Raw genomic sequence first — 26980 nt, 5'->3', positions numbered from 1 at the left:
TCTCCTGACTGTTTCCTGCACAACATCAGCCTCTTGATCACACTATCTTACACTTATCAAAACCTAGAAATGCTGCCACTGCAGAGGAAATCTGTTTATACATGTTGGCTTTGTTATCAACTTCCATGCCCAGAGGCAGTAATATTAAAAACCTACCACAAAAGACAAGATTTATTACAAGACAATAAAATCCTACCAGCAACACTGCTTAAGATGAAACCAATGCCGTTGATAACTGATAATCTGCAATAACATACACAAAGGGCCTTGCTCCCATGTGAACTGTTACTGCTTCATGGCTATTTCCCAACTGCAGGAAAACTTTGCCTTCCTTTTCAAGCTCATAACCACATTGGTCTACAGGGACCAGAAACTGTTCACCAAAGGATTATTTATCCAGCGAGTTCCTCCCCTGTACAGGTTTTTTTTTTTTTTTTTAATGCCAAGGATTACAGGAGACCTAAATCTTGAAAGGACGTCACATAAATTCTCCCAACATTTCTCTTGCAGGCTTTGCATTTTGTCACTCTTCTTATTTTATGTTGGCTTGAGGTAAATAAATCTGTTAAAGGTCTCTGTACAGCTTGGGTACCGACGTATATGTAGTGTTCTTGCTTGGTTTAAAGCACATTCAAAGATCCATCACTGGTAGGCCTAATGCTACTCCCAAATTGCTTTGAAGTGAGGTTCAACTTAATTTACAACTAGTGCTGGGACGAACATGGTATTTTCATGTTTGTATATCCGTTCAAGATTCAGACAAGTTTTTGAATATTCGTTAATTTGCCAAATGTTACAAAAAACTATTATATGTAACGCTGTTTTAAAGGTAAATTGTTTTTAAATAAAACTTGAAACAAATTATTCTACAATAGTGATATAAGTGCTTGTATTTCTTGCAGAGCTCCACACGTCACTCTGCTCTGGATGGAATGCACTCTGCTCAGAAAAGCAGTTTTTTTTTCAGGAGACGTTATTTAGTGCACCAGGAAATGATGTCCAAAGGAAAAAAAAAACTGCTGTTTAATGCAAAGTTGTTAAGCATAGTAAAAGAAAGCTTGGGGTGTTTGGATGCAAGGGAGCTATATAGTGATTTAAATGTTCAAAACAGCAAGCAAGACTAAAGATTAAATCCAAAAAAGGTGAAATGTGCAAAAAACAAAAGAGAAGCACAACAAAATTAAAACTTTAATATCTATCAATAGGGTTATTCCACGCCAACTCAACCTGAAAAGAGGCATTATGTTGTCCGACCATCTCAGATTTTGCTAGAAAAAATAACCTGGAGGTTATCTGGCCTGCTGAGTTCAAAAGTTCAGAATTTTCTTTTTTTTTCTTTTAATTTTTTTAAAATTTCCCCTTCGAGCTGTGACCTGGTAAAATCACCCTGGGCTCAACATAGATGATACGATCATGTGTAGCACCTTGTTCGACTCGTAATGAATAGGGCTTTCAAGAACAAAATACCAGGAGCACTTAACTTACTTCTGACAAGTGCCAGACGAGGTGTAAGTGTGGACTTTAATTCAAACTTCCGTCCAACCCTTTACCCTGTAGGAGATGCGGGTCCTAAAATGTTAGTATTGCTGCAAGAACCTCAGGGACCACTCTTCCAAATTTTGTGAAACACTTTTGGTTTCAAGTCCCCCCCACTGGTCATTAACCCCCTCTGAAATTTACATTTTTGGTATTTCCATCAAATTTAGGCCGAAATAACTCACGTGATTGTTTAGACAACTCTCGTATAATTTCAAGCAACCAATATTATGAGCAACAAGCTATGGTATTTGCACTTCCTTGTTTAAAAAGTGAGGTTCCTGCTCCGTAAAAGTGAAAAAAAAAATAGTGCTGGGATAAATATCTGAATATTTGTACGAATATTTTTTGACATGTATTCGGACCCAAAAATCAGATGTTCGTATTCGCTATAAATTGACAAAAAAACAAAAAAAATATCTTGCACTTATTTACTGTTGCACTAGAATTTAAACAACAGTTAAAAAAAAAAAAAAAGCAAATGAAAGAGCTCTGTGCGATATGTGAGATTAATATATCACAAGATCAACACAGCAGCTCTTGAACCTCTATTTAAAAGTTTTAGACAGCAAAAAGTAAACAAACCACACACAGTGATCTCTATGGAAAGACACCTGGGACAAAAACCCGTTGTGCTGCTTTAGAGCAAGCCAACAGTACAGTACCCAACTTCCAGAAAATGTTATGTAGAGATCTTTTATACAGATTGTATATATTATATTTTTGTTGCGACTTTGTTATGTGCTTGTTCAGCTACAAAAAGGCACAAGTAAACCTCATGTTATTACTTTATGAAAAGGTGTCTATGGCCACTGTTTACTGTGAAGAAATGGCAATGGCAAGGAATTAATTTTATTTTGGGAGTAAACAAAACAACGTTGAACTCCTATTTGGCATCCTTTGTTTTGTAGTTAATTCACTGTGGTAAAGTAAGTCCTACACAACATATTTTATATATTTTAACGTGTTACATATCGTAAGGTCGTGCTGTAAAATAAAGGTACACACAGGGGCCACGGCCACGCCCCCTGTCGCTATGCTGCGTTCAGAGCAATATAATGGCTTATTACTTTTTGAAAAACGAACGAATACCTGAACAAATGTTTAAATTATGAGCGAATATCCGAACCTGAAAATCCTGTGTTTGTCCAAGCACTAGAAACATTTGACATACACTTTGACAAATGTGTTCACAAATTCACAAAGTTGAATAATAAAAGCATTTTATTTAAATCAGAATTCAGACCAACACATTTCCAATAAGCTGGTTATGAACCAGCAGAATGGAATCTCTTACTACAGCTGCTGTCAAAGCAGTTTTTCTTGAAAGTTTGTTATAAATTTGGTATAAAATGCTTCATATTTAGTCAGGTCTATTATTTGGTCAGTGATTAACGGAAAAAAAGATATCTAGTACAGGCCAAAATGTCACCACAGTTCTGATCAGCACTGTATAAAAAGGCCTGCTGAAATCAATACAACAGATAGTCCTTTCCTTTCCAGATATCTCTGGGGAGTCCTAAAATTTGTGGTTAGGATGGAGTGGATTCCTTGAACAAACCCGGAGGTCTGGGGAGGACACTTGCTAACAGCACAAGTTCCAAGTATGTTGTGTCTCATGTGTCAAACTGCTCATCTTACTGCTCCCCAGGAGTATAAAAGATCCCTCCCCTCCCCCGAAAGGAAAGGGATGATTTGGTTAGTATACAATATCAAAAGGGATTAAATGAGGCGACACAGAAAGGCAGCAGACTGGAAGAAACAGAGGAGTTTTGTTCAACAGGCTAACCACACTTAGCTGTGAAGGAATACAATACAACAGTCAAAACTGTGAAGGTATGAATGAAGAATATGTGGGGAACAAATTAACTGCTTTTGCATTTCTACTGTCATTAAAGCGACATACTGCAAGAAACACAATGTTTAGTTAAAAACTACTCAATGCCAACAGAATATAGCATGGTACATTAAAAACTCATAGTAGCAACAATGATGTTTCCTATTATAAAGTCTGGTTTAATTGGTAAAGTGTTGAAGTGCTTGAAATACACTTTTATACAGACCTCAACAGGCATCCGTCTCGAGTTTTCATTCAGTTGGTCTGGCGGCCAAGCTGGAAAAGATCAAGTCCTATCCTGCTGTTTTTACTTTCTCCCAAACAAAACCATCTTTAAGGTCAGTCTGGGTTTGTTTCTGTGGAGGTGGAATAGAATCTTCCTGTGAGTGTCCCTACACTAGATTTCCAGCTGTGGTTTCAGTGTTTCACTTTCACAAAATAACAGCTTTCGCTTCCCACTACATCCATCTCAGGGTTTTGCCAATGGTAGCTTGTGCCAGCCTAAGACTTACGACTCAGGTGCAGTAATTCTAACCCCTTCTGTTAAATCAAAGGGATTTTCTTAATGCCGTAGGCGTGTCTTTACGAAGCATTGTATACACTTATGCAAGCAATGCTGCCGTTTCAGGAGGATGCATTAGATAGACTTACTGTTTTGTTAATTGGATTTCACAAGGCAGGAGGTCTACCTAATGCATCCTCTGAGATAAAGGAGTTTTACCAATGTATGCCCCAAAGAGATTTTTAATGTCACATTTAATAAGTTTAATGTCATTTTTACTGTGTAAATGTTATTTTTTAGTATTTTAAGTACTTTTCTTAATTGTTGATAGGGTAACTGGTACCTTCTTGATTGTGAGGCTGGTGTTAGAGGGGCGATTCGCTGAATACAAGGTACAAGCAATGTTAGGTGTCTGGATTTCTATCATCTTGAGCATCAGTTTGGAGGAATACAACATCCATTAATTTTATGACATTGAAGCAGAATGATTGCTTGTTTGTCATGGCAGTTAATATTTGTTACTGCAAAGTTAAATGTCATGTAGCCATTTTTGGTTCATGTTACCTGGAGTGTTCATAATTAAATTGTATTAACTTGATTGGCAGTCTCAATGCATAAATAGAGGTCTACACCTAAGCGGACTTAGGCAAAACAAACTTAATTTAACAGTCACCGTTCCAAGCAGGTTATTATTGGTCACATTTGAAGAAGAAGAACTTACGATTGTAAAGTGACCCCAGATATGGATGTGCCTCCATGATACATCAACAGTCACTTTCAACTTTTTTTGTTTGGTCGTTTGGGCATTTAACCACAAAAATCCCAAATAGCAAAGGGATTTCGATACATTTCTTTCAATACAGCTTACATTACTGCTTTGCTGTCGAGATGGTGAATGAAGAAATTTGCCTCTGGTTAACACGAGCTGGAGAGGGGAGGGACGGGCTGTGCTCAGTTTTTTCAAAATTAAAATTCTTAGTGTTAGCGTATATTTTGTATGTTTCAAACATATTCTATTATAGCACTTCTCTTACACGGTCTTGTACACTAGGTATTTAGTACATATTTTACTGAAGCACTACAACTGCTATAGGTACCCCCCAGTGCTTTGGATAACATACCCTGCTCCATACACGGCAGTGGCACATAGAGTTGCTACGTATAAAGATTTGGTTGGATCTTAATACAACATGCATTATACACATAAAAAAACGGAATTTTACATGCGAGTGACATTTAATGTGTGATTTATAGTATTCACACATTGTCAAACGATTTCTGTTAACAGAAGAAAAAAAAAAAAACAGTGCGTGAATGGTGTGACAAACCTTGGAAGGTTTAAAACAATCTTCAAATTCCTGCTAGCAAACAAACTGTCGAACCTTCTAATACAGCACTACCACATTCCATCACAATTGGAGAACAGTATTTGTATATGCTGTGGCAGAGCAGAGGCTCGGCATGTGTGTGTGTTTAGTGGCTGTCAGCCATCTTGGTTCAGGTGCAGAGGAACAGCCTGGGGCCAAGATGGCCACCTTTGCACAGCCATGTAGTTTAAATTATGTGCAACTGTTTGATTAGTTGAATGGGAAGTGTGAAATGTGGCCAGGTGGGACTTTAACTATTGATTATTAATCCCTGGCCACACCCTATAAATAGAGATAAAGGAATGTTTGTTGGGAGAGTGTGTGTAGGTGTGTGGAGAGTTCAGTGAAGGCGCTGCCAAGTCTGAACAGTATAAGAGAAAGAAAGAGTACACAGTGATAGCTGTGCTTGGGTGCTGTTTTGTTTTGCTCCAGTGTTTTGTAATTAATAAAAAGTATGTGAACATATTGAACTGCAGTTACTGCCTCCGAGTCTGCAAGTCCTGCCGCTGACCAGCCTTGACCACACACTACTTTGCCAGAGTGTCTACAATTAGCAAAAACATTAGCCTTACTAACAGTTTGGATGTGGGAACTGAATTGCTCAGCTGCTAGCTTTGAAGACATAAAGTTTGCAAGTTCAACTGCCAAGATCCCCTGTGCGAGAATGCAGTTAATGATGTTTTATATGGAACTTTGATATTTATACTGTATGGGGGGGGGGGGGAAGAGAAGGCTGATCTATTTACGGAATACAATTCAGGATGATTAGGCTGAACAAATGTGATTACAAAATAAGCATATCCTGACATAGAACCTCACATATTGTTGGCTCCTCCAACTCAGAGGAATGAATGCAGTTACACCTCTACCTCTACCCCCCCCCCCAATCAATGCATAGAACTGTCTTCAAAAGCAAGAGACAAAAAGAAAATCCCACCAGGCTGCAAGAACACCACTCAGTGGCGGGAGAGCCCCTGAAGCAATTTATAATGCCAAGTGAATCAAATATAAAAGGAGCCCCATCACTCAGCGCCTCTATCAAATAATGTACTCTTTATACTCTTTACCAAAAGGTATCAGTTTCCTAAGCTTCTAGTTACAGGCTAGATTTTCTTTGCCAAGTATTCACAAGTATAATCCCGTTCAGGTACGAATAAATTAATCAATTAAAACTAATCCTAGTAGCCCTGGTATGTGTAATCTACTTTTAGATTATACATACAGTACTTGTTGCAAAGTGCAAACCACTTGAAAACATCTGACCTATTTTTTTAGACCATGTAAATAAGCCCATCTGTTCCAAGGCCTCCTCTTTTGTGTTTATTTAAATGGCATGCAATCCTCAATCTACTTTCTCTGGGACAATTTTAGAGAGATGGCTAAACCATAAAACAGTCAGAAATAGGTGAAATTTTGCCCTGCTATGCGTCCTCTGGTTTCCAATGAAACAAATCCAGTTTACAGCTCAGGACTGGTATGTTTCTGTCCTGATATGATCCAAAATCATTGGAGTCTGTCTATCTAGCATTGACATTTGTGTCAATACATCGGTTTACTCTGGTGCATGCTATGCAAACTGTTGGAACCTCTCAGAATTACCGGAATCCCCATCTGACATCCTGATATACCACATACTAATATATCAATAGCAGGACTAACAAACAAACTGAAAAGTCTAAATAATTCAAATGAAGAGCCCTGGTGAGTGCAGTGGCGTCAGTCTAAAAGCTTAGTGGAATTTCCATTGCACAGCAAGAGAGATGGGGCAAAATCAGTAGTATGCTACATTCTAAAGAGATTTGACAAGTGCTTGAAATCAGTTAGGCAGCACAATGGCTGAAGCAAGGGCAAAGTTTGCCCCCTGCAAACCATGAAACCCATTTTAGAAATACACCACCCACTCGATATATCGCGGGTGTCAGGGTCCAATATAAATCATCTATGTTATAACGAGGGCAGCGATACATTGTGAAAAAAAAAACAAAAAAAAACATAGCGTAACTGTAATAAGCATTTAAATGCACAGATAGAGAAAACGGGGAATCACTGTATGCTGTACATGGCAAACGGTAAAAGTAATACGTACAGTACATTACATACAGCACCAGCATTACTAAACAATATTTATTTATTTTTAAATCAGCGACTTACTTTTGTTACAGTATAGTCAGTCAGTGCAACAGAGGAAAGTAAATCGGTTACTTTTTTTCTGCTTGTTTTTTTTGTTCATGTGGAGCTCCTACAGAAAATTCAACTACCAAATGATCAATGATCTATTGCAGTGAATAATATTGAGAGGCACACACAGGTAGACTGTAAAAATAGGGAGCCAACTCCAGGACTGCGATATATCCGAACCCGCAGTATTGCGAGGGGCGATATAACGAGGGGTGGGTGTAGTAAGAAACAGCAAAAGTTTCTACCTTTTACATAAGTTTAAATAGTCCAAGCAAGAATAAGACCCATTTTCTCTAAAGACTATTGTGTAATGTTTTATTGTAAGCTTTGCAATTGTTTTAAAACAAAGCTCGAAAGTTGACCTAAAACAGTATTTTAGCCAATCACAGTTCCAGCAAAAAAAGAAATGTATAATTATAGCGCTACAGTACAAAAGACAAGTCATTAGTCTGTTAAGAAACTTTAGGAGCCGATCAATGTCACTGCAGTATGTTTTATTATGCAGACAACAACAGCCTATTGAAACTAAATCCTCCATATTATCTTAATGGAACTTTCACATCACTGCGCAAAAGGCTCAAGTAAAAGACACAGCTGAAAATGGCTGTAAGATTAATTAGTTTTGACAAAACCCTTTGTCAGGAGTCTTAATACTGAAGCAGCTACCTGAGAAAGTAAATGACAGAGCACCTTGAATAAGTAACTACAAAATGTCAGTTTCGTCGTGGTAAATAGGGTTGCTGCAATTATCGTTTACTATGGTGTTTCGATATTGTATTGCTACAATACTACTAATCGTATGGCTTTTAAAATAACGCAGAATACGATAAAAATCGAACCATTTGATAATCGCGATAATGGGAAATTAGCTAGTCACATTGCCAATAGCAAAGTGAACCGCAGGTGGAAAAAAAACCCACAGAATCTATCACGTCCACATTTTCCACCTCTACACATACACGATTTCGATTGCGTGGATTTCCACTCGGATAGGCAAAGCTACCGATTGTGCCTAAAGAGAGCGCTCTGTGCTGCTCATGATCTTTGCTGTTTTCAACTTGTTGTATCAGTGAAGCACAATGTTTGTGCATCTTTTAGAAGTCTAAATGCTCCGGTAAGCATAAATAATAAAATCACAATACTCATACTTTTGACATTTTGTGTTTTATTTATTACTGCGGCTGCATTTTAGTAACAGCAATAGCAGCTGGTTGAATATGTATTCGGTTTTTGAAATGGATGCATTTCTTACTTGCAAAACAAAAACAAAGGAAGAAAATACAAGAGTCTACGGAAAGTGCAAAGTGACAGAAAATAATACAGAGTCCCTTTGGATAATGTTTATGCTGGCTTAAATAAAAAAAAAAAGTTTCATTGTAATTATAGTTTAATTCTGAGGTCAATCTTTTAGATACTGTAAACATTTGAAATAACACACAATTATACTGAGGTGAGAAGTAAATGGTAACGTAACAAACATTTACAGTGTAGACTATTTTGTATTATTTATAATGACTTTGCCAAACAGAAAGTGAATACGAGTGTTTCCAAAGAGACTTCTAAATACTGTCTTTTAATTCTGTGCATCCAAAGACGTTTGGTATTCTGTCTTAAACCAGCTGTGAAAAAATGATATATTAAAACAGCTTTTATTATGACTGTGGTACCATTCAGTGAGCAAAAACTGTAAAGGGTACTTTAGCTGAAACATCCCAAAAGAAGGGGTACAGTGTCAAAAAAGGTTGTAAAATCCTGCTTTAGGCCTCTATCACTAACTGTTTACTAGTTTGGTATTACAGTATATAATCCAATTATGTGTGAAAAAAAATTAATAGGATGGGAAATTGTTAGCTTGGCTGTAGAAATGCAATTGGTACTGTTACAAGTTAAGTGTACAATAAAGGTAAATGTTTTTCAATCAGGATTGTCAGTTATTCACATCAGAACGTTAGTATCTAAATAATTTAAAACACTTTAAAACTAAGTGAGTTGTACCTGTTAACTTGAATTTACAGTAAATTATTTCAAACCACTTACACAAATAGAAAAAAAAATACTGCCATTTGTAATGCTAAAAAGAATGTAAAATAATTAAATATCGTATCGTAGATATCGAAATTTCAATAATCGTAGAATAAAAATGGTTCATTAATCAAACTGTAATTTTGATATCGTTGCAACCCCACTGGTAAATGTACTTTTCAATGTACTGTAAAGCAGAATAACATCTGGTTGCAGTATCCTGGAGCAAACATTGAAACACAGGCTAGGCATCCGAATGTATTCAAAGGACATAAGGATATGCAAACTATTCTTTGGCCACTTGCCATGTAATTCTTTGTACTGCTCTGAAACCAGCCAATAGTAAATGTGCAACAATGCTCCCCTCCTCCTCCTCCTCCTCCTCTGATGAAGTGTGTCTGGTTGCAGCATTAGAAGTCAAAGTTTAATGGGCAAGAGTGAAGAGTAGCTTTTAAACTACTACACAATGGTTTTGCTTGTGTCATTTACACAGTATTTCTTCAGAGCGCACTAGTTTATTACCAGCTAGAAGAATGATTTCACCAAACAAACGTCTGGAGTACTCAGAAATGTACAAATACCTTATCGTTGGTTTCAATCATAAATACTGTTTCTTGTGACAGAGCTATATACAGATGTTTGTTCTTTATGTTTTTTTTTTTTTTTGTGGCTGTATTGCTTAAATAAAACATGGTCCGAATACCTAGGTGTGGAAGATGTTGTAAGAGAAGTGTTATGGTAGAATAGGAATGAAACATAGAATGCAGCTGTAAGCTTGCCACACCAGACCACAACCATCCATAGTCCACCTAGATTTCCTGTATTAGGTTTGACCCTTTAAAACTACCAAAAAGGGATTCCCAACAGTTCAGCTCAGGTGGTTGTGAGATTCATTCACAGCTGAACCCAGGCCTTTGTAATGCGGTAGGCTGAGAATCAGCAGCTGTATCATTTCAGTTTGCACTCTGCCTCCAGCCATGGTTAGAGTACACCAAACAAACAGAGACTCCCAGGAGATCAAACTACCACCACCATCATACTTCCCTCTTATCCCCTTCCCTTCCCCCAACCAACCAGGTCACTTCTCTCCACTCACTGAAACAGGCATCAAACAGGGGCACAAACTGAAAGGAGCTACACATGCCAGCAAGTTAAACACCATTGGTCTAAAAAGTCTACTCTAGTTGCTCTTCAGAAGAACTCCAGGAAACTTGTGGCACACAAAAGTAATTTGTTGGGCTATATGGGCCCATTTTAATTATACCACATTGTGGCTTCACTTTTATTTTTGTATCTATCTGCAATTTAATATTTAGTCCTTTACTAGGCCCATTGTAACCTTTTTGGAAAATACTGTACCAAACATCCCCGTTAAAACTTCTGACGACTATATGAAGCTGCCAGTGAAAGTTGTTACGTAACTATACAGAGCTGCTGCTGTTTCTACATGAGGAAAGGGAGGGGGGATCTATCAGGTTACAGTTGATCTTTGAGGAAACAAGGGGTTAAAGAAACAGAAGACCTCACACAGCAGGTACCAAAGTTCAAAGCACGTGGGCAGGCCTTGTTTGCATATGATTACTCAGCTGCTCCTTGGATTTTCAGCACCATTCTAATATTGATTATCAAGGACCATCTTTAGGTCTGAGATACACAAGCAAAGTAAGCAATTTGTTCTTGGCAACTCAAATTTACAAATGGTGTTTAACTCAAGTTGTCAACACATTTTCGATTGGCAATCGAGTTACTAGAATAGACCACTACTCCATTTTCAGCAATTCAGTTGACGTTTTTTTGTTCAGCTAATGATATTGCATTTTCTAATCACCTGACTTCACTCTCAATTTTGCTAAATAGGAAATATGGCCACAGACAAGTGGACGCATGAGGAAACTTTGCAATTGATTATTTTCATGATAGAAAATGGTTTATGGGATATTAGACATGCGGAATATAAAGACAGCAATAATAAAATAAAATAAAAGGAATTACCAAATATTTGAGACATTGCCACAGGAGGTAAAAGGAACTGAAAGTATTTTCCTTCTCCCGGCAAAATAATGAGTTTGCAGGTTATTCCGTTTTCTTTTACATCCGCTGGTCCATACTTGAGTTTTTCTATGGCAACATATTTTCAAAATTATTCCAATTACTATAGCAACTGCTGAAACCACCATTTAGCAATCGTGATTCAGTTATCAATTTTATATTGTCGCTAAAATTGACAAAATTGCTTGAGTATCTCCGGCCTCACAAAACTGCCTTTATTTTCTTCAGAAATGCTTTATACAATGCCTATTACTGAATGCAACTGTTTTTTCTTTAAATGGCATAAATTTGCCAAGTAACCAAGGAAACTAAGACCACCTGCCTTCCAATTCTCAGCCCAAACAGGTCATGTTGTCATGTCTTACCCTGGAAACCAATGCTAGATTTAAAAGAAAAACATACCTGAGAGAAATAGAAGAGAGGCCCTTTATAGGGCAGAAATAGGGAGAACATCTCCTTCCTTTCATGCTACTGTTGAGTTGCTAACCGGGTCACTTCAGGTACTATAGAACCAAAGCACAGAACTGTACAAGCTAGATTTTTTTTCCTCTGATGCATAACTCAAAACACACTGTACTGTCAAAACACAAACTGTTTGACAGTGTCCACAGGAATAAGAAAGCCCCCCTTTTGTAAACATACGAGTTTGGCTTTCTTGGGGAACAAACAAACTGGGTCATTCTCCATGACAACAAATGTGGGTGGTGCCCTATGAGGGACTGTGGCAATGTGCCCCACCCCTGTGTGTATGTGTGTGTTATATGGTGCATGCAGTGTGTAAATGTTGGTGTATTGTAGTTGGTACACAGGATATAATGTGGGTAATGCGCATGAGTGTTTAAAATGTATAATTGTATTTAGGCACGGGGATTGCACTTCACGTGCATTTAAAGTATTTAATATGTGAGCACGGGGTTGCACATAATTAGTTCACGTGTTGGGATTCAAGTGAATAATTAATTAGTAATTGAATCCCGGCACAACAGTATATATAGATGCACGTTTTACTCGCTCTGGGTTGTGTGTTCGTGAGTGGAGAAAGGGTGTGGAGAGGAGGTAAAAAACTAAAAAGAAACTAAAAATAACAATTGCTATTGCGCGCTGGAAGCACCTGCGCGGTACTTGTTTGTCTGTTCGTCCACTTTGTTTGTCTGTCTATTTACTTTGGCTAACGCACCATTTTGTTTGTTCAGTCTGTGTTTTCTGTTTTGTACAACCTTTGTATTTGAAATAAACCGGCGCAAGTAAGCGCCTTCATCATTTCACTGTCCTGTGTGTGTTTCCTTTCCTGGGTCTGACGTCATCACTCAGCCAGCCTTATCACAGGGACACTTCCACAAATTGGTCCTTAAAACCAAGCAGATAGTCAAACAATGGAAACCAACATCTCAGACAATACTTGAGTCGCTTTAGTGTATTTTCTAACAGAAGTATTGACATGCGAGGGAGAGATTAATGTAAACCAAATTATAAAACAAATGTAAAACACTAACATCTGGACCACTGTGATACAAACACAAAACAAATTAAAGTGCTATCGGACCCTAAATAGAAAGAATACCTGGTCAGGGTGAGATATAAAAGCAGAGGCAGATCCTGACGAAGTACAGGCTTAGTGACCACAACCTGGCCAATGAAAAAAAGGCTGACACAGGCAAACCTGCCTGACCAGGGAAAACAGGCTCTGTGGTCACTGTGAGACAAGAGAGGTCGAGACAGAGATTCACTTCCTAACACACTGTGAGAAATATAAAAACATAAGGAACTTAAGAACATAATAAAGTTTACAAACGAGAGGAGGCCATTCAGCCCATCTTGCTCGTTTGGTAACTTTTTCTTCCCCAAATTCTGCGATTTAGTCCCAGAATTCCCCAAGATGCACGATACCCAGAAGCTGTCAATCCTGCTGGGGGAAGACAAACACACAGCCATACTGGATGGTCAGTAAGCGGCAACCTGTCATAGCCTGAGGGACAAGCAGTGAACAAGTCACATTAGAGAGGGGAAACAGAGAGTGAGGGAGGGATTATGTTTAATATGGAGGAAAGGATTGATTCCATAGAGAGAGAGAGAGAGAGAGAGAGAGAGAGATGATGGTTTAAATCTAGCTGCGAAGAAGAGAGATTGTGTTAAAATAAAAAGGGACATTCCTCCACCCCACCCTAAAATGATATCATAATGATGAATAAGGTACCGTTAGGAACAGTTTTTAGCAGTATGCATCACTTTCACATGCCTGGCTGTTTCCCTGCTTGTCAGACAATGACAAAAGGGCACAGTAACTCATTAGCATCCATCATGGGGTTTCTGCACTGTTTCTTGGCAGTAGTTCTCTTAGACTTTGAAAAAGCTAACAAAAGCAAAGCCTGCTTTTATTTTTCTTGATTCTTACAGCCTCCTGTCCTGATTCTCCATAATTGTAATATTTAGACTTAGAAATACTTACCATGCTTTCTAGCTGAATTATATATTTTTTCCAAACTTGTTTAAATATTATTATATAAATGTTCATACTCTAGCCAAGTAGTAATTTTATACAGTTAGAATTGTTTTATTCCTCTCAAAAAATATTTGCTTCAAAACAGGGTCTAGTGTCATCCGGCCTAAATAATACAGTGCCTTTTCAATAGTGAAGGGGGAAAAAAATACAGTATAAACTTCAACAGGGAGGGGCCAAATACCCTATCCAATATTAAAAAACACAACCACAGAACAGCTGAACTCAAGTAATTATACAAATTAAGGCATTTGCTAAAATGTCTACTGTACACTAGTTTTTTTCCTGGAAGTTATGATCATGTTTAAGTAATGGTCAATGAATATTATAGCCTGTCAGCTGTAAATCTTGGCAGCCTGGCTGTAGCCAGTTCACAACTGGAAAGCAGGTTCCCAGGCCTGGATGGTGGTGGAATATACATCACCCTTTATTGTGCTTGGTTATTGGGTTGACGACTGCCACTTCAGGTACACTGTAGATTGTTGTAATGGTGGCTTGTGGTTTTGGGTCACATATATCAGTGGAGTTAGAGGTCAGTGGTTTTCAATAAAAAGACCGGATGCAATCACACTGTACTCTGGAAGCATTGGTGTGCTATCATTTAAAACAATAAAAAAATAAAAACAGCACAAAGTATGAATATGTTCATTTCAGTTAATGGTTAACGGTTTCAGTTCACTATTTAATTTTGTTGTAAAGATAATTCACAGGAATTGTATGCCAATGTTATGAAAAGGCGGGAATTTCTGCATCTTCCATTAGAAAATTGCAGCTGTAAAATTAAGTTAATTATTAACCTTTGTTAGCACTAAATGAACAACTACAAATAAATACAGACACATGACACTGCCATAAACATTTAGACCGTTTGCAGGTTACAAGCCTACACCACATACAACATCGAACTGCAGAATTCATAAACTCATTAGCTTAGGCACACCTCCAGTGACCAAGTTTACATTGCAAACCTGCATTCATCCATTTTGGATTTGCCTGACTGCCACATTCTCTTAAATGTCTGTCAACACTTTACTTTTTATTGCAATATTTTTAAATAATACTTCCGTAAAATAAATAACTACTGTGGTAAATAATACCATAATATTTAGCTTGATGCTTGTAGAGCTCATTAACATTTATCCAAACATATCTTTGGGTGGTTTTTTGGAGTGCCCCCACTTAAGTTATTACGGCCTAAACTTGGTACTAATAGCAAAAATTCAAATTTCAAGGGGGTTTAAAGACCAGTGGCGGGACCTGAACCAAATGTTTTTCACAGAATTTGGAAGACTGGTTGGTACCTAAGGGTCTTACAGCAATACTTACATTTTAGGACCCACATCCCCTACAGGGTAAAGGGTTAGGCTGTAGTTCGAATAAAACTCTTCAGTTAGCCCTCGTCTGGCAGTTTGTCAGAAGTGAGTATGGTGCGCCTAGTATTTTTCTTCTGAAAAGCCCTATTCAATACTAGTAGAACGAGGTGCTACACATGCATCCAGGGTGATTTTTCTGGTCAAGGTCACTTTCTCACTTTAGGTTGACCTTTGCAAGGTCACAGGTCGAAGGGGAAATCTTTTCCAAAATAATGGCTCTCATTTCTGAACTCAGCATGTCAGAAAAACCCCAGGTGAATTTTTGTAGGAAAATCTGTGACAGACGGGCAACGAAATGTCTCTTTTTTGGTTGAGCTGGAGTGGAATGACCCTGTAATTATTTAGTAGTCAGCATCAATGACCAGGCTTTCAAACACAGCACTCCTGGAGCTCCGGATGAGAATGAACACTTACTAGTCGCTCGTCTTCTCATTCTCTGTTCCTATCTATTTTTACAGTCTGTTGCATCGGAATTTTGAATGCGTGCCAGCCGCTTTCCTTCCACAGTCCCGTATAGGCAAGACACAATGCTCATTTTACACAGCACATCACAATACTGAGAACTGGTCAGCAGCATACACTCAGGGTTAACGAGGCGTGTTAACTTACTGTGGTTTATTTGACCGTGTTTGCCTTGGGAGTTGCAAAGACAGTGTCTCCCAAAGACATGCCAGACTTGGTTATTATTTTAAAAATATGAATTATTTAAAAGTTTCACGTATTTAGTGTTTGACACAATAACAAATACTTTGCTACAGAACTTGCATATATTGTAATGGCATCAGTTAACCAAAAACGTGGTCCGATAGACTGAAGGCATCAGAACAATAACAACAATAATAACAATAAATGCAGACTAGAGGTTTTGGATCCAACAGAAATGCCCCCGTTAGCACTATGAAACCTAATATTTAATTGTTAAATCACAAGTTTGCCACAAACAGCCACAGCTGATAACATAAATGTCCCGAAAAAGCATCAGCATCGCTCAGCAGGGGTCAAATAAATCACCAAAAACAACCGCACTGTGAGACTAGATACCACTGGAACACCCCGAGTGTCTGTCCAATGAATCAACAACGTCGTAAGGACAGCTTCCAATAACACAAGACAAGTGCACCGAATATACACAAACTTAAAAAAAAAAATATATATATATATATATATTATATTTTAAAGATATTTAGCTTACCTGTTTTCCCCTTTTGAGTTTGAAGGCGGGGGGCGCAGAACAGTTTGATTTTCCTCCATGTCCACAACACATTTTGTATTCAGTTCAATTTCTGTAACAAGAATTCATAGAGACAATTTTACAAAAAGTCCATAAACTATTAGAAACAATACAACACTGACACGTCGTTATACATCAACATGTGTTTCCTACTGGAAGAACTTTACCTTTTTGTTGTTATGTAAATCACTAATCTCAAAAAAATGATGCAAGTACAAGCACGGTTAAGGAGGAAGCTAAGATGCTATTGATATTATGTTATTGTTATGCATGTTTGAAAAGTCTGTGTGATACCAATAAATATGTTAAACACTTACCTCTCCGGTTCATCGGCCGGACCCTAACTGCAACTTTTACCTTACTATCCGACATTGTTATCCACTTTTTTTTCCTGGACGGTTCTCCCACTGGATTCAGAAAAAATACAATATGTTTAAATTCCCAAAGTTATGAGGCTCCCGCTCAGCTATTAGATGCAAATTCACAAATACAATCTCCACGTCCATCACGATCGGCATAAAGTAAAAATACGATATATTTTCAGTTTATGCGTGATAAATATGCCGCTGCTCTTCTCCCTTGTGCGTCTCCATTCCTAACGCCATCTTCCACTTAGACTCAGGGCAGTTCGCAGCACTGAGAGACTCAGGCAGACAGAAAAGACGGACTTGGAAGTATACGAACTGAACTTGGAAAGATCTGGTGATCGTAAATACCCGGAAATTTACGACTGAAGTGGAGTTAATCCATAACACTCGGTTATGTATAGGGAAATGGTAGAAAATGCACTTTCGTTAAACAACAGAGAATGGCAAAATACAGCATTTGAGAGAGTAAACATATATGGCAGAAATGTAATGTCAATCGTCGAAATGAACATACTGTACACAAAATATATATTACTTCCCTGAAGTGGAACAAACCCCTGCCTCCAGCACCTGTCGTCATTTATGGCATGTAATACAATGGCACATAATACAGCAATACCTAATTAAAAGCAGAAACTACCAAAAAAAACACTATGATATGAATTGGATAATGATCCATATGCCTAGCAAAACACTAAACAGCAGAATACATTGCAAATAATCTGATATTATGTTATGCGCATTTAAACTTTGGGGTTGGGTAGAAGAAATGGAAATATCCTTAAGGCTGTAGAGAAAGATTCCTTTTTTTATTTAATTTGTAACGTTTAAATAAATAATTTGATTAATACATTCTATGCTATGTATTATTATGTTCTCAATGCGTTTTTGACTGCAACCAACAATTGGACAGTAGTCTCCTGCTAAGAGTACACACTGGGAAGCTAGTGTGTTCTCTATGGAGTTAGCCACCAGACACATTATGAATCAATGAATAAATATGTTACTTGCCATGACGCACGTGCATCAACATATGAAATGAACTGACTAAAAGAAAAGCAATAGGCGAGTGTATGTTAATAAACTATAATAATAAAGTAACAGACAAACTAACATTAATAAACTGTCAAACTAAATTAACACAGCACCCCGACACACGTTAAAAAAATGCAGCAGCAATATATGTAAGACATGCACATTATTTAACAGAATGGTGAAGCAACAAAGAACGGGAAACACCAAATTGCCCGGCGACTTGTGTTTGTTTCAGGTTTTTTTCAAGAGCTCGAACACTATCAAAATGTTTGTAGCAACATAAACAGCGGCGGCGAGCATTCCGACGTTTGTTTACGTGCCATTTTGTATCCATCAGGTACACGCGTGTAAATCAGAAAACAAAACGAGTCAATAGGTGCGTTCACGCAGATCATTCTGCGCAGAATCTGAACGCACATCCACTTTCCTATTAACCAATAGGTTGGCTAAATTGGTCAGATTCTGAACGATCTCCGTGAACGCACCCAATGATATGACGGCGATTCTGGAAAGATTTAATAAACCAATCAGTGTGCTCCAGACAATCTCGCGATGACAAGTCACGGAGATTATTCTTAGAAGATCGTTGGTTAAATTGGTCAGATTGTTCGTGAGCACCATAAACCTGATGATGATGAGTTATGAGGTTATAAAACAGTTCTGTAGTATCCGTTGTCAACGAATCGCTGTCGGTGCCAAGAAGGTGTTCTTTTAAGAGAAGTTCCAACCTAGAGCATTTATAATGTGGATAATCCGTTTCACCTACCATGTTCCGAAGTGTTCTCTTCTTAGGCGGTGTTCCTATAATACGCGGAGACTACTGAACTTTTTTTTTTTTTAATTAAAATATCACGCTATTGTTTACCAGCAAATTTAATATATGCGATAGTGGCATCATGGGTGAATAAATACAAGGTTGTGGGTCTAGATTTGAGGAGCAGTACAGAGCCATTATGTAGGAATGAGTACAGTTTATGTTTAACCCCATTTGGGAAATGATAGGTCTGGCTCTTCCACAGGGAAACAGGATTTACATTTTTATGAGATCCTCGAGCCATTGATGGAAAACAGGAAGGCAATAAGTAAACCACAAATTCATGTTAAGGAGTGTTAAATAAAAATAAAAAAAATAACAAAAAAAACGGCAGTGGGTATAACCTGATGGGGATATGGAGAGTATGGCTTAACAAATCAGACCACAGTAGTGGAGTCCAGTCCAGGTTTTCATTCCAACCTGACAGCGAATGGTCTGTTTCAATCTGCATTGATTTCCACTGCATATGTAAGACAACACTAAGACAACACTTTTCTGTATGATGTCTGACATACAGTAGTCTGGTATGAACACCAGGAGACCAAATGTAACATCCTTTTACATTAACATTCTAGTCAGTTGATTGTTGACTACAGCCTTAAAGGAATATATTGCTGAAAAACCTGTGCTGGGTCTTTATGAACCAGCTTTATATCCTATAAAAAAAACAGTAAGTGTGTGTTTCAAATTTGTGATGGTCACCATTACACCAGCAGTGCTTAAATAGTTATTAGGACTGCAGCTAGTAAAGTTAGCAAATACACCTGGAATCAAACAGGAATACAAACACGATTTTCTAATTCTTTTTTTTTTTTTAGTCACTGCAGATCTTCAAGCCTATCTGAATAGCTTTTATTAGTTTAAAGTTTGACAGCTATTTAAAGGTGAAATGTGCCACAATCATGTTATATTGTACACTTTATAAGTGTTATCTGTTTGCTCATCTGACTGGCCAAAAAGTGTCCTCGGTAGTGGGGTGGACCATGTTAATCACTGTGGATTGTTTGATTGGAAACAGGCGTGTCTTATCCAGTGTTGAAGGTTTCTGTGATGTGAGCCTCTTTAGCCCCTGTTGATTGTCACAATACGGCAGTGTGCTCTGAATTGTTGCTTTCCAGTGTTGGTTTTCTCTACGCCTTGCCATTCCAGGAACACCTGGAAAACTGTCTTGATGGATACATTGGTCAATGTAGGCACTGCGTTGAGGGACAAGCAGGTTGCATAGGAACCCACTATCATGCCCCTTGTCACCGAGATCTTTTTGTCTTACCATAACTGTTGCTAAATAGTTGCACATATACAGTAAGTCTACTGGATTACAAAGCAGTATGTAATTCAATATGTTAATATTTTATATATACACAGTATTCTGAATATATAAAGACCAAGCTTATGTTGAAATGTTAGGTTAGTCCCATAATCATGTTCAATTTTACACTTAAATATAATTCCTTAATTTTTACTACACTCTTCTACAGTTTACCAGTTTGTTTACATTCTCAAAAGGCAGTATGGGACACAGGCTTCCTCCTCTCCTAAAACCTGTTTGCCACATTAGAAGTCAAATAGGGAAGGTTCCTGCAACTATTTATAGCAGCAGGGGTTATACACAGGACATGTTCAAGTCCAGTCCTGGTTACTGCTGCAGGTGCAGTTGGTGCAACAACTTGGTTAATAGGAAAGTGGATTTTTAGAAAATAATTCTAACATAACCTTTTTTTAAATGTATTCATCTTAGGTAATTCTAAGGCTTACAGTACCTAGTACGATTATTACTGCATAACAACATTCTCAGATAGCCCTTGTTGTTTTGCTGTGGATCTATTTATTTTCAGTTTGAATCAGGTGATGTCAGTTTTTGTGCGACCCCAATGCTACACAATGGGTTACAGATCCAGTAAAACCTGAGCTTTACAATCGCCTTCTGTGCTGCACATAGGGAATTGTGTATTTATTTTTGTGTATTTACATTTCCCCTTGCAGAAACCAAACTGTAAACAGCATTTATATGCAATGTGCTCTATTACAGCAGTTTGTAACTGGTTAACTACTACTACTACAAATGTTAATTAAAACAAAAACAAGCATGTCTGGCATTCATACCCCACCACGGCTGTACCTTTAAAATAAGAGCCATCAAAGTGAAAAAGTTGACTGCCATTACCTACAAGTCTTCCTGGCATTTATCCATCTCATACACCCTCAGATTATTATACTCTCAACAGAATGTTCTTAGCAAGTTTTATCAGAATTTTGGATAAATTAAATCATGTTAGTATGACATATAGACAAGCTGTTGGACAGATTAACATACAGCGATTCCCTAGATATATTCAAAACTAAAATTACCTACACTACAGAAAGACAGTTGAATGGACAAACAAACTGCCTCCACATACCCCAAGATTAATATACATTACATAACTTGCTCAAGAAGGGCATTAGCAAGTTTCGTGACAATTGGAAAAGCGATTCTCTAGATATATGTAAAACTTAAGTGTGTGACTCCACAATATGCATCCCCAGTGGTGGATAAAAAGAATATTATGGTAATTTTCCCCAGTATTACCATGACACTATATGAGTACACTTGGCAACTCTATTACCATGTTGGCAATTTCAACAATCACCAGCACTTGTCTATTGTGGTTAATTGGTAGTTTAGTAGTTTTGAACTGGTTAAGCTGATTTTAAGAAAAAAATCAATTTCTTGTAAAATTCTCAAGTCCAGTCATTGTTGTCTACTGTACTTTTAATTATTCTGCTGTAAATCCCATCTCTCGCTGGTCTGCAGGGGATTTATTTCAAATCAATTGTCCTTAGTCATTTCTGGTAATATAGATAGAGTAAGGTTTCTGGGCAATCCTCAATGTATTGCAATAATTACAAAATAACTGCCTAGTAATTTCTATGTAATATGTGCTCTTGAAATGAACACTTTACCGTTTTTGGGAAGGACTGCAACCAGTCTGAACACTGTGTTGCTAATTGCCAGGTAAAGAGAGGTATGGAGCATGGTGGATCATTCATATATTTTAGCTATAACATAACTCAGCCAACATTTCAAACATATGTCAGTCTAGCCAATAAAACTCCACATGGTACCTTTCAAGACATGCATTCCAGAGGTACTCTACAGATGATTCTTAGGTGAGGGAAAAAGGACAAAAAAAAAAGACATTGTCAAAACTGATTAGGATTTTAAGTAGGACTTGTCTTATCCTTTTACATGTATTATTTTTCCATAAATCAAATACATATATGATACAATAATGCACAATCATATTGTAAAAATGCTCCGCTTCTTTTGCTGACAAGCAATTAAGCAGTTGTAGTTAAAAAATAATTATTGGGACATATGTTCAAAGATTTTAGTTCAGTCTTTAATGCCCCTATTACTTAAAGCTTTTTTTACCTTTAAATTTAACTACCATTGCACTATTGTTAAAAAGGGTTGCCAGTATTTTAACAGCATGGCCTTCTTGCTTTAATTTAATATAATTCACTTTGCTCAATTCACCTCTTCCCTTACATATGCTTTCCAGGCTGCAGGGGCTGCAGACTATTCGATCCATCAAGTCCACTACACTTAGTTCTGTACAGCTTGGTAATCACAACCTTGAGCAACGCACACAAAAACAAGGGCATATTGAAAGGTAATCATGCTGTTTTATTGTTTTTCCCCCAATCACATTGCAGCCTTTTTGTGCTTTGCCATAGCATAAGAAAAAAAAAAAGTACTGTCATCAAGCAAAAACTGTACCATTTTTTTTTTTTTTTTTAAACAAAGGAATATCCTGCTTTGTAAACTCAACCAATGGCACCTTGAAAGCAGCAGACTCAAAAACCACATGGTACAGTTTGGATAAACACACATCATATAGAGGGTCCATACCTACAGTAGCCTGACATCGAGCAGAATATTTGATTCAGCTTAAACAGGAAAAACTCTTGACATATAATTATGTGGTGCATATAGTGTACTTGGAGACAAGAGTCTTCTTTGCTAGTATAACATGATGGACAGGTAACCAATGGAGATATCCTGTACCCTGTTAGGAATAAGAACTGAAGACACTGATTCGCAGCTATCAAGCCTCTGAAGCACACGATGGTCCAGATCTGGGTCTTGGTTTATATGAATGTGTCTAGGGTGTGTTAGCAGTAAATAACCACTCAAAATGTATAATAGCAAGCTGTGATTTATGTAAGTGGGAAAGAATGTGGTATTGGTTCCAAATGTGTGAATTCATCACTCAGGAACTAAAATGAATCTTTTTTTTTATATAACTGCATCAATCCTACTCCAAAGACACATGGCTGCTGTGTCAACACTTTATAAGTAACAGTGTCACCAAGCCTGTCTCCAGTGATATTTGCCAAACATACAGCATGTAGCAGATAAAGCTCTTACTAAAACATTTTTCATTAAGATTTTAATTGAACTAGAAAATCCCATATTTGATAACAAAACATTACAAACATGACCTTCAACATACTCACAATGGAAAATACAAAGTTACACAGAAAATACCATACTCGTATTCAGAATTATAACTTAAATTGTGGCAATAATTCCCCCCATATGGTACAGTTTCCATAATCTCCATTCAAGTAAGTAGGTCACATTTGAATTCAACAGACAGTGTAAATTTTAACAGCATGGTCACCACTGTCTAGTACAATCAGCGTGTTATCTGCTGTGCAAGCCAGTCCCACAGGGCATACAAGACCCTGGCTTATGATTGGTCTTAAGGAGGGTGATTCCATCAATTTCCCTAAGCAAAGTACAACCTTGTGATTGCCATCAGCAACTAAGACATTCCCTTCTCTGTCAAAAGCCACACCAGAAACACACAGCTGAATAGGACAAATTAAACTAAAGCCAAAGCTATCTATTTGGCACATCAGTTGCAGTTTGCTGTCAAACATTTTGAGCCTGGTGCCAGTAAAGCTTCTAGCTTTTTGGTCTCTCAAATGCTCTACAACAACGACAGACCCGGTGGATTTGGAAACTGCTATTTCTCTTGGGCAGCAAAGGTCAGAAGTGGCCACAGTGTTACTGACCAAAATGTCCTTAGAAAAGTCGACTTCCAGTTGGGAAAGTGTCCCAGCCTCAGAATCTGTCACTAAGATTTGGTTCTCACAGTCCGTGTCCACGCCCCAAGGTAACCGGAAAGATTCTCGGATGGCAACAGAGTTCCTTCCTCTGGAATTAAAAACTTTAACAGAGCAGTCACCAGCATCAGTAATCACAATGTACCCATCAAGCGTGACCGCCACATTTAGGGGATAGCAGACACCTGTCAGAGAGTCACCTTTTGTACCAAACCCGTGCAGGTACTTCCCCTTCAGGTTAAAAATGCTGACACGTTTCTTGCCATCATGTACAACCACCAGTGCTCCTGACTTTCTGAAAAACGCAGCACCGGTAGGGTTGATCAAGTGCCCCCAGCCACCAAAAGCAAAATGGAACTTCACTCCAGCAGATGTCAGTCCCAGTGCTTCATTGCTTGTCCCATTGGCTAGCTCCCAAGCTGGGGAGAGAAGTTCGCTTATGTGCATCAAAGGCAGGCAATCCGATGTCTCTGAGGAACTGCAGATCTTGCGGCAGAAGGGGCACTCTAGACGCTGATAGTGGTGGTGGGCGAGGCAGGAGATACATTCCCAGCACATCACATGGCCACATGGCAGATTCCTTGGCCTGCGCTTTTTCTGTAGCTGGCTGTATTTCTCAAAACACACTTTGCATTCCAGCAGGTTGGTCTCGATCTCATTTAAGATCCTCTGGGGTGTCCAGCTGCTGCTGCTGCTTCTGCTCCCAAATCTTAATGCTCCACCGGACATTCGACCCCTCTCACACAGCTTGTGGATTTACTGAGTAAAAACAACATCTGAGGAGTCTGATCTTGAAAATATTTAGATGACTCTCACTCTCCCAGGCCTGCATGTCATGTGACTGCTGTTGTGGGCAGGAGGCAAAGCTAACAGTCTGCTGCCCCCTAGTGCAGTAAAAACAGCAGTCAGAATAAAGGAAGCAGTGGTAAAAAGATGGGAGAACTACAAAAGGTTCTAAGGCTCTTCTTTAGCACAAGTTACAAAAAAACAACCAAACAGTACAAGGAGTGTTCATTTAATGGGAGCTTACGGCGATTTGTATACTTAAACTGTGTAATTGACACACACCCAGATAAAACATTAATATTTTATCAGACCAGCTGATAATCATGTGAACTCTCTTGTTATGTGAATTTAATGAGCTATGTCATGCTTTGATAATTGATTTATATGAGTATTCTAAATGACAGGCTTGTCAAAGCTTATTCAGATATTTTTACACTATCAAGGTTTACAAAATAACTTTACACTTTGCTGTACACTGCCTTCCAAGTATTGGGACAGAAGAACTGTCGATCAACTAGTGATTCATATCAAGTAAAAGCAGATCACCATGACCATCATGTAAAAGCAGATCGCCATGACCTACCTACACTATACACAGTAAATTAATCTAAAACATGTAGCACCTAGGGTTGAGAACATAGATCAGGCTACACAAATTATGTAATAATTTGTCTAACAGGTGAGCGTACAGCGTGTGCCATTAATGACAATTGGCATGGTTTGGTAATTTGAATACTTGTTTATGAGGACCACCAGAGGACACTTTAAATACTGTACACATCCCATCAAATGGATTTGACGAATGATTATTATAAACCTCCTATATTGTACCAGCAAATATATATCAGCTAACAGGCCTTTCATTATTGCATAATTATAACAATGTAGGCATTTTTGAGTTCAGGAATGTAAAAAATAGGCCTCTTAGAAAGATGCAGGAGGGGGAAGGAGGTCTATGGGTGAATGCACTGATAAGAAATTCATAGGAATGTTTCTACTTTCTTAAAAGCTATTGCTGGGGAGAAACTCAAGTGTCAAGTTGATTTTAGAGGAACAAAGGGTAATAAAATGTACACACCAAATCCGTCACTACAAGGGTGCATGCCCAGGTGATTATAAAAACTGTAATGAGTGTTGTGCTGATTGCTCAGTCTAGTCTTGCTGCAGCCAGAAGCCTATATCTCCATCCATTTAAAGTTAGTATTTTTTGAGCCTAAGAGGAAATTCCTTGCTGCGAGACCGGCTGCTGTTGAGTACTGACGAGATTGCTGCTGATTCTTATAATGAGGTACCTCTGTTAGAACAGAAGGCCGCTTGGAGTGCAGCTTCGACCTGCACACAACTCGATTTTTACTTCTGATAATGGTGAGTACCAACAAATGTTTTCCCACTTAACTGCGTGGTCTACTTCACACCCTGTACATTCAATTCTGTTCACATTGTCTGGTTCAACATTCAAACGAGAGAATGATAATCCTTGTACATCATTGCATTCAAACATGACTTTGCAATGCTTCACCATGTGAGTGCAGACAGGGTATGTTTTTGGTTCTGCTTGTGGCAGCCCAGTTCTACACTTCTGACATCCACACTAAGCTGGGTATGTGCTTGCCTTTTCCCCTTTTTAGAGAGAGAGTATCCCACAGGGAGCAATGATTCCAGACTGATAACTATTATGTTTATGCATTTCAATTTGATCACATAGGGCTATTTTAGTAGGCATTCCTTCCATCCAGAATATCTGAGTTGGCCAGAATTCACTATTTTTCATATCAATGGGTTCCCAAGCCTCATTATCATTTACATCATTAGTGGGGAACCCCCCAAGAAATAAAGCTGGTTCTATTGGAGGACCATATACTTCTGCAGCATAAGCCTTCCATTCAAAAGGAGCTAGCACCTTGCACAACAGAGAAGGGGTTTTAGGGTCACTTGTGACAATGTGGTACAGAACAGAAAAGCCAGAGCAATCGCTCTTCCTGCAGTGATTTAGAGACCTTGACTGGGTTGCACCAGCTGTGCGCAAGTTCTTACTTTGCTTAGTTAAAACATAAGTCTTTACTACCGTTGATTTCATGGGTTGTACCGTTGAACTTTTCATGGGTTGTACCAGCTATGATAGTTAGAACGTAAGACTTAGTTGTTGCTTAAGATTTACGCATACCTTTAGGGAGGTTGTGACGGGGTACTCCTCACCCCTGTGCATATTTTGTTTTGTTGTATTATTATTATTATTATGATTTATGTATTTTATATACGACTGTGAA

At 38.2% G+C, this 26980-nt stretch overlaps 2 protein-coding genes across 6 annotated transcripts in view; both read right to left on the bottom strand.

Annotated features, from left to right (window-relative positions):
* The window catches only part of LOC117400173 (kinesin-like protein KIF13A), a 122134-nt gene extending 104717 nt beyond the window's left edge, over positions 1–17417 (bottom strand). For 3 of the 5 annotated variants that reach the window (XM_034920320.2, XM_034920339.2, XM_034920324.2), the window contains exons 1-2: positions 16910–17409; positions 16554–16644 (exon numbers count right to left, since the gene is read on the bottom strand). In XM_034920320.2, the coding sequence (XP_034776211.2) occupies positions 16554–16644; positions 16910–16964 (146 nt within the window). In that variant the 5' untranslated portion in view covers positions 16965–17409. Of the gene's footprint in view, positions 1–16553; positions 16645–16909 lie in introns of all 5 variants that reach the window. The other 2 variants (XM_033999649.3, XM_034920325.2) reach the window with 2 other exon arrangements.
* Positions 17418–22164: 4747 nt separating this feature from the next.
* Positions 22165–24661, bottom strand: LOC117400151 (E3 ubiquitin-protein ligase NHLRC1-like). Its single transcript, XM_033999611.2, has one exon. It carries the CDS (start codon positions 24654–24656, stop codon positions 23445–23447), a length of 1212 nt encoding a protein of 403 aa, XP_033855502.1. The 5' UTR covers positions 24657–24661; the 3' UTR covers positions 22165–23444.
* Positions 24662–26980: the final 2319 nt, after the last annotated feature.

This window comes from Acipenser ruthenus, chromosome 4 (genome assembly GCF_902713425.1).
Source record: "Acipenser ruthenus chromosome 4, fAciRut3.2 maternal haplotype, whole genome shotgun sequence".
NCBI classification, from domain to species: domain Eukaryota; kingdom Metazoa; phylum Chordata; class Actinopteri; order Acipenseriformes; family Acipenseridae; genus Acipenser; species Acipenser ruthenus.
This window is presented reverse-complemented; position numbering and strand designations above follow the sequence as displayed.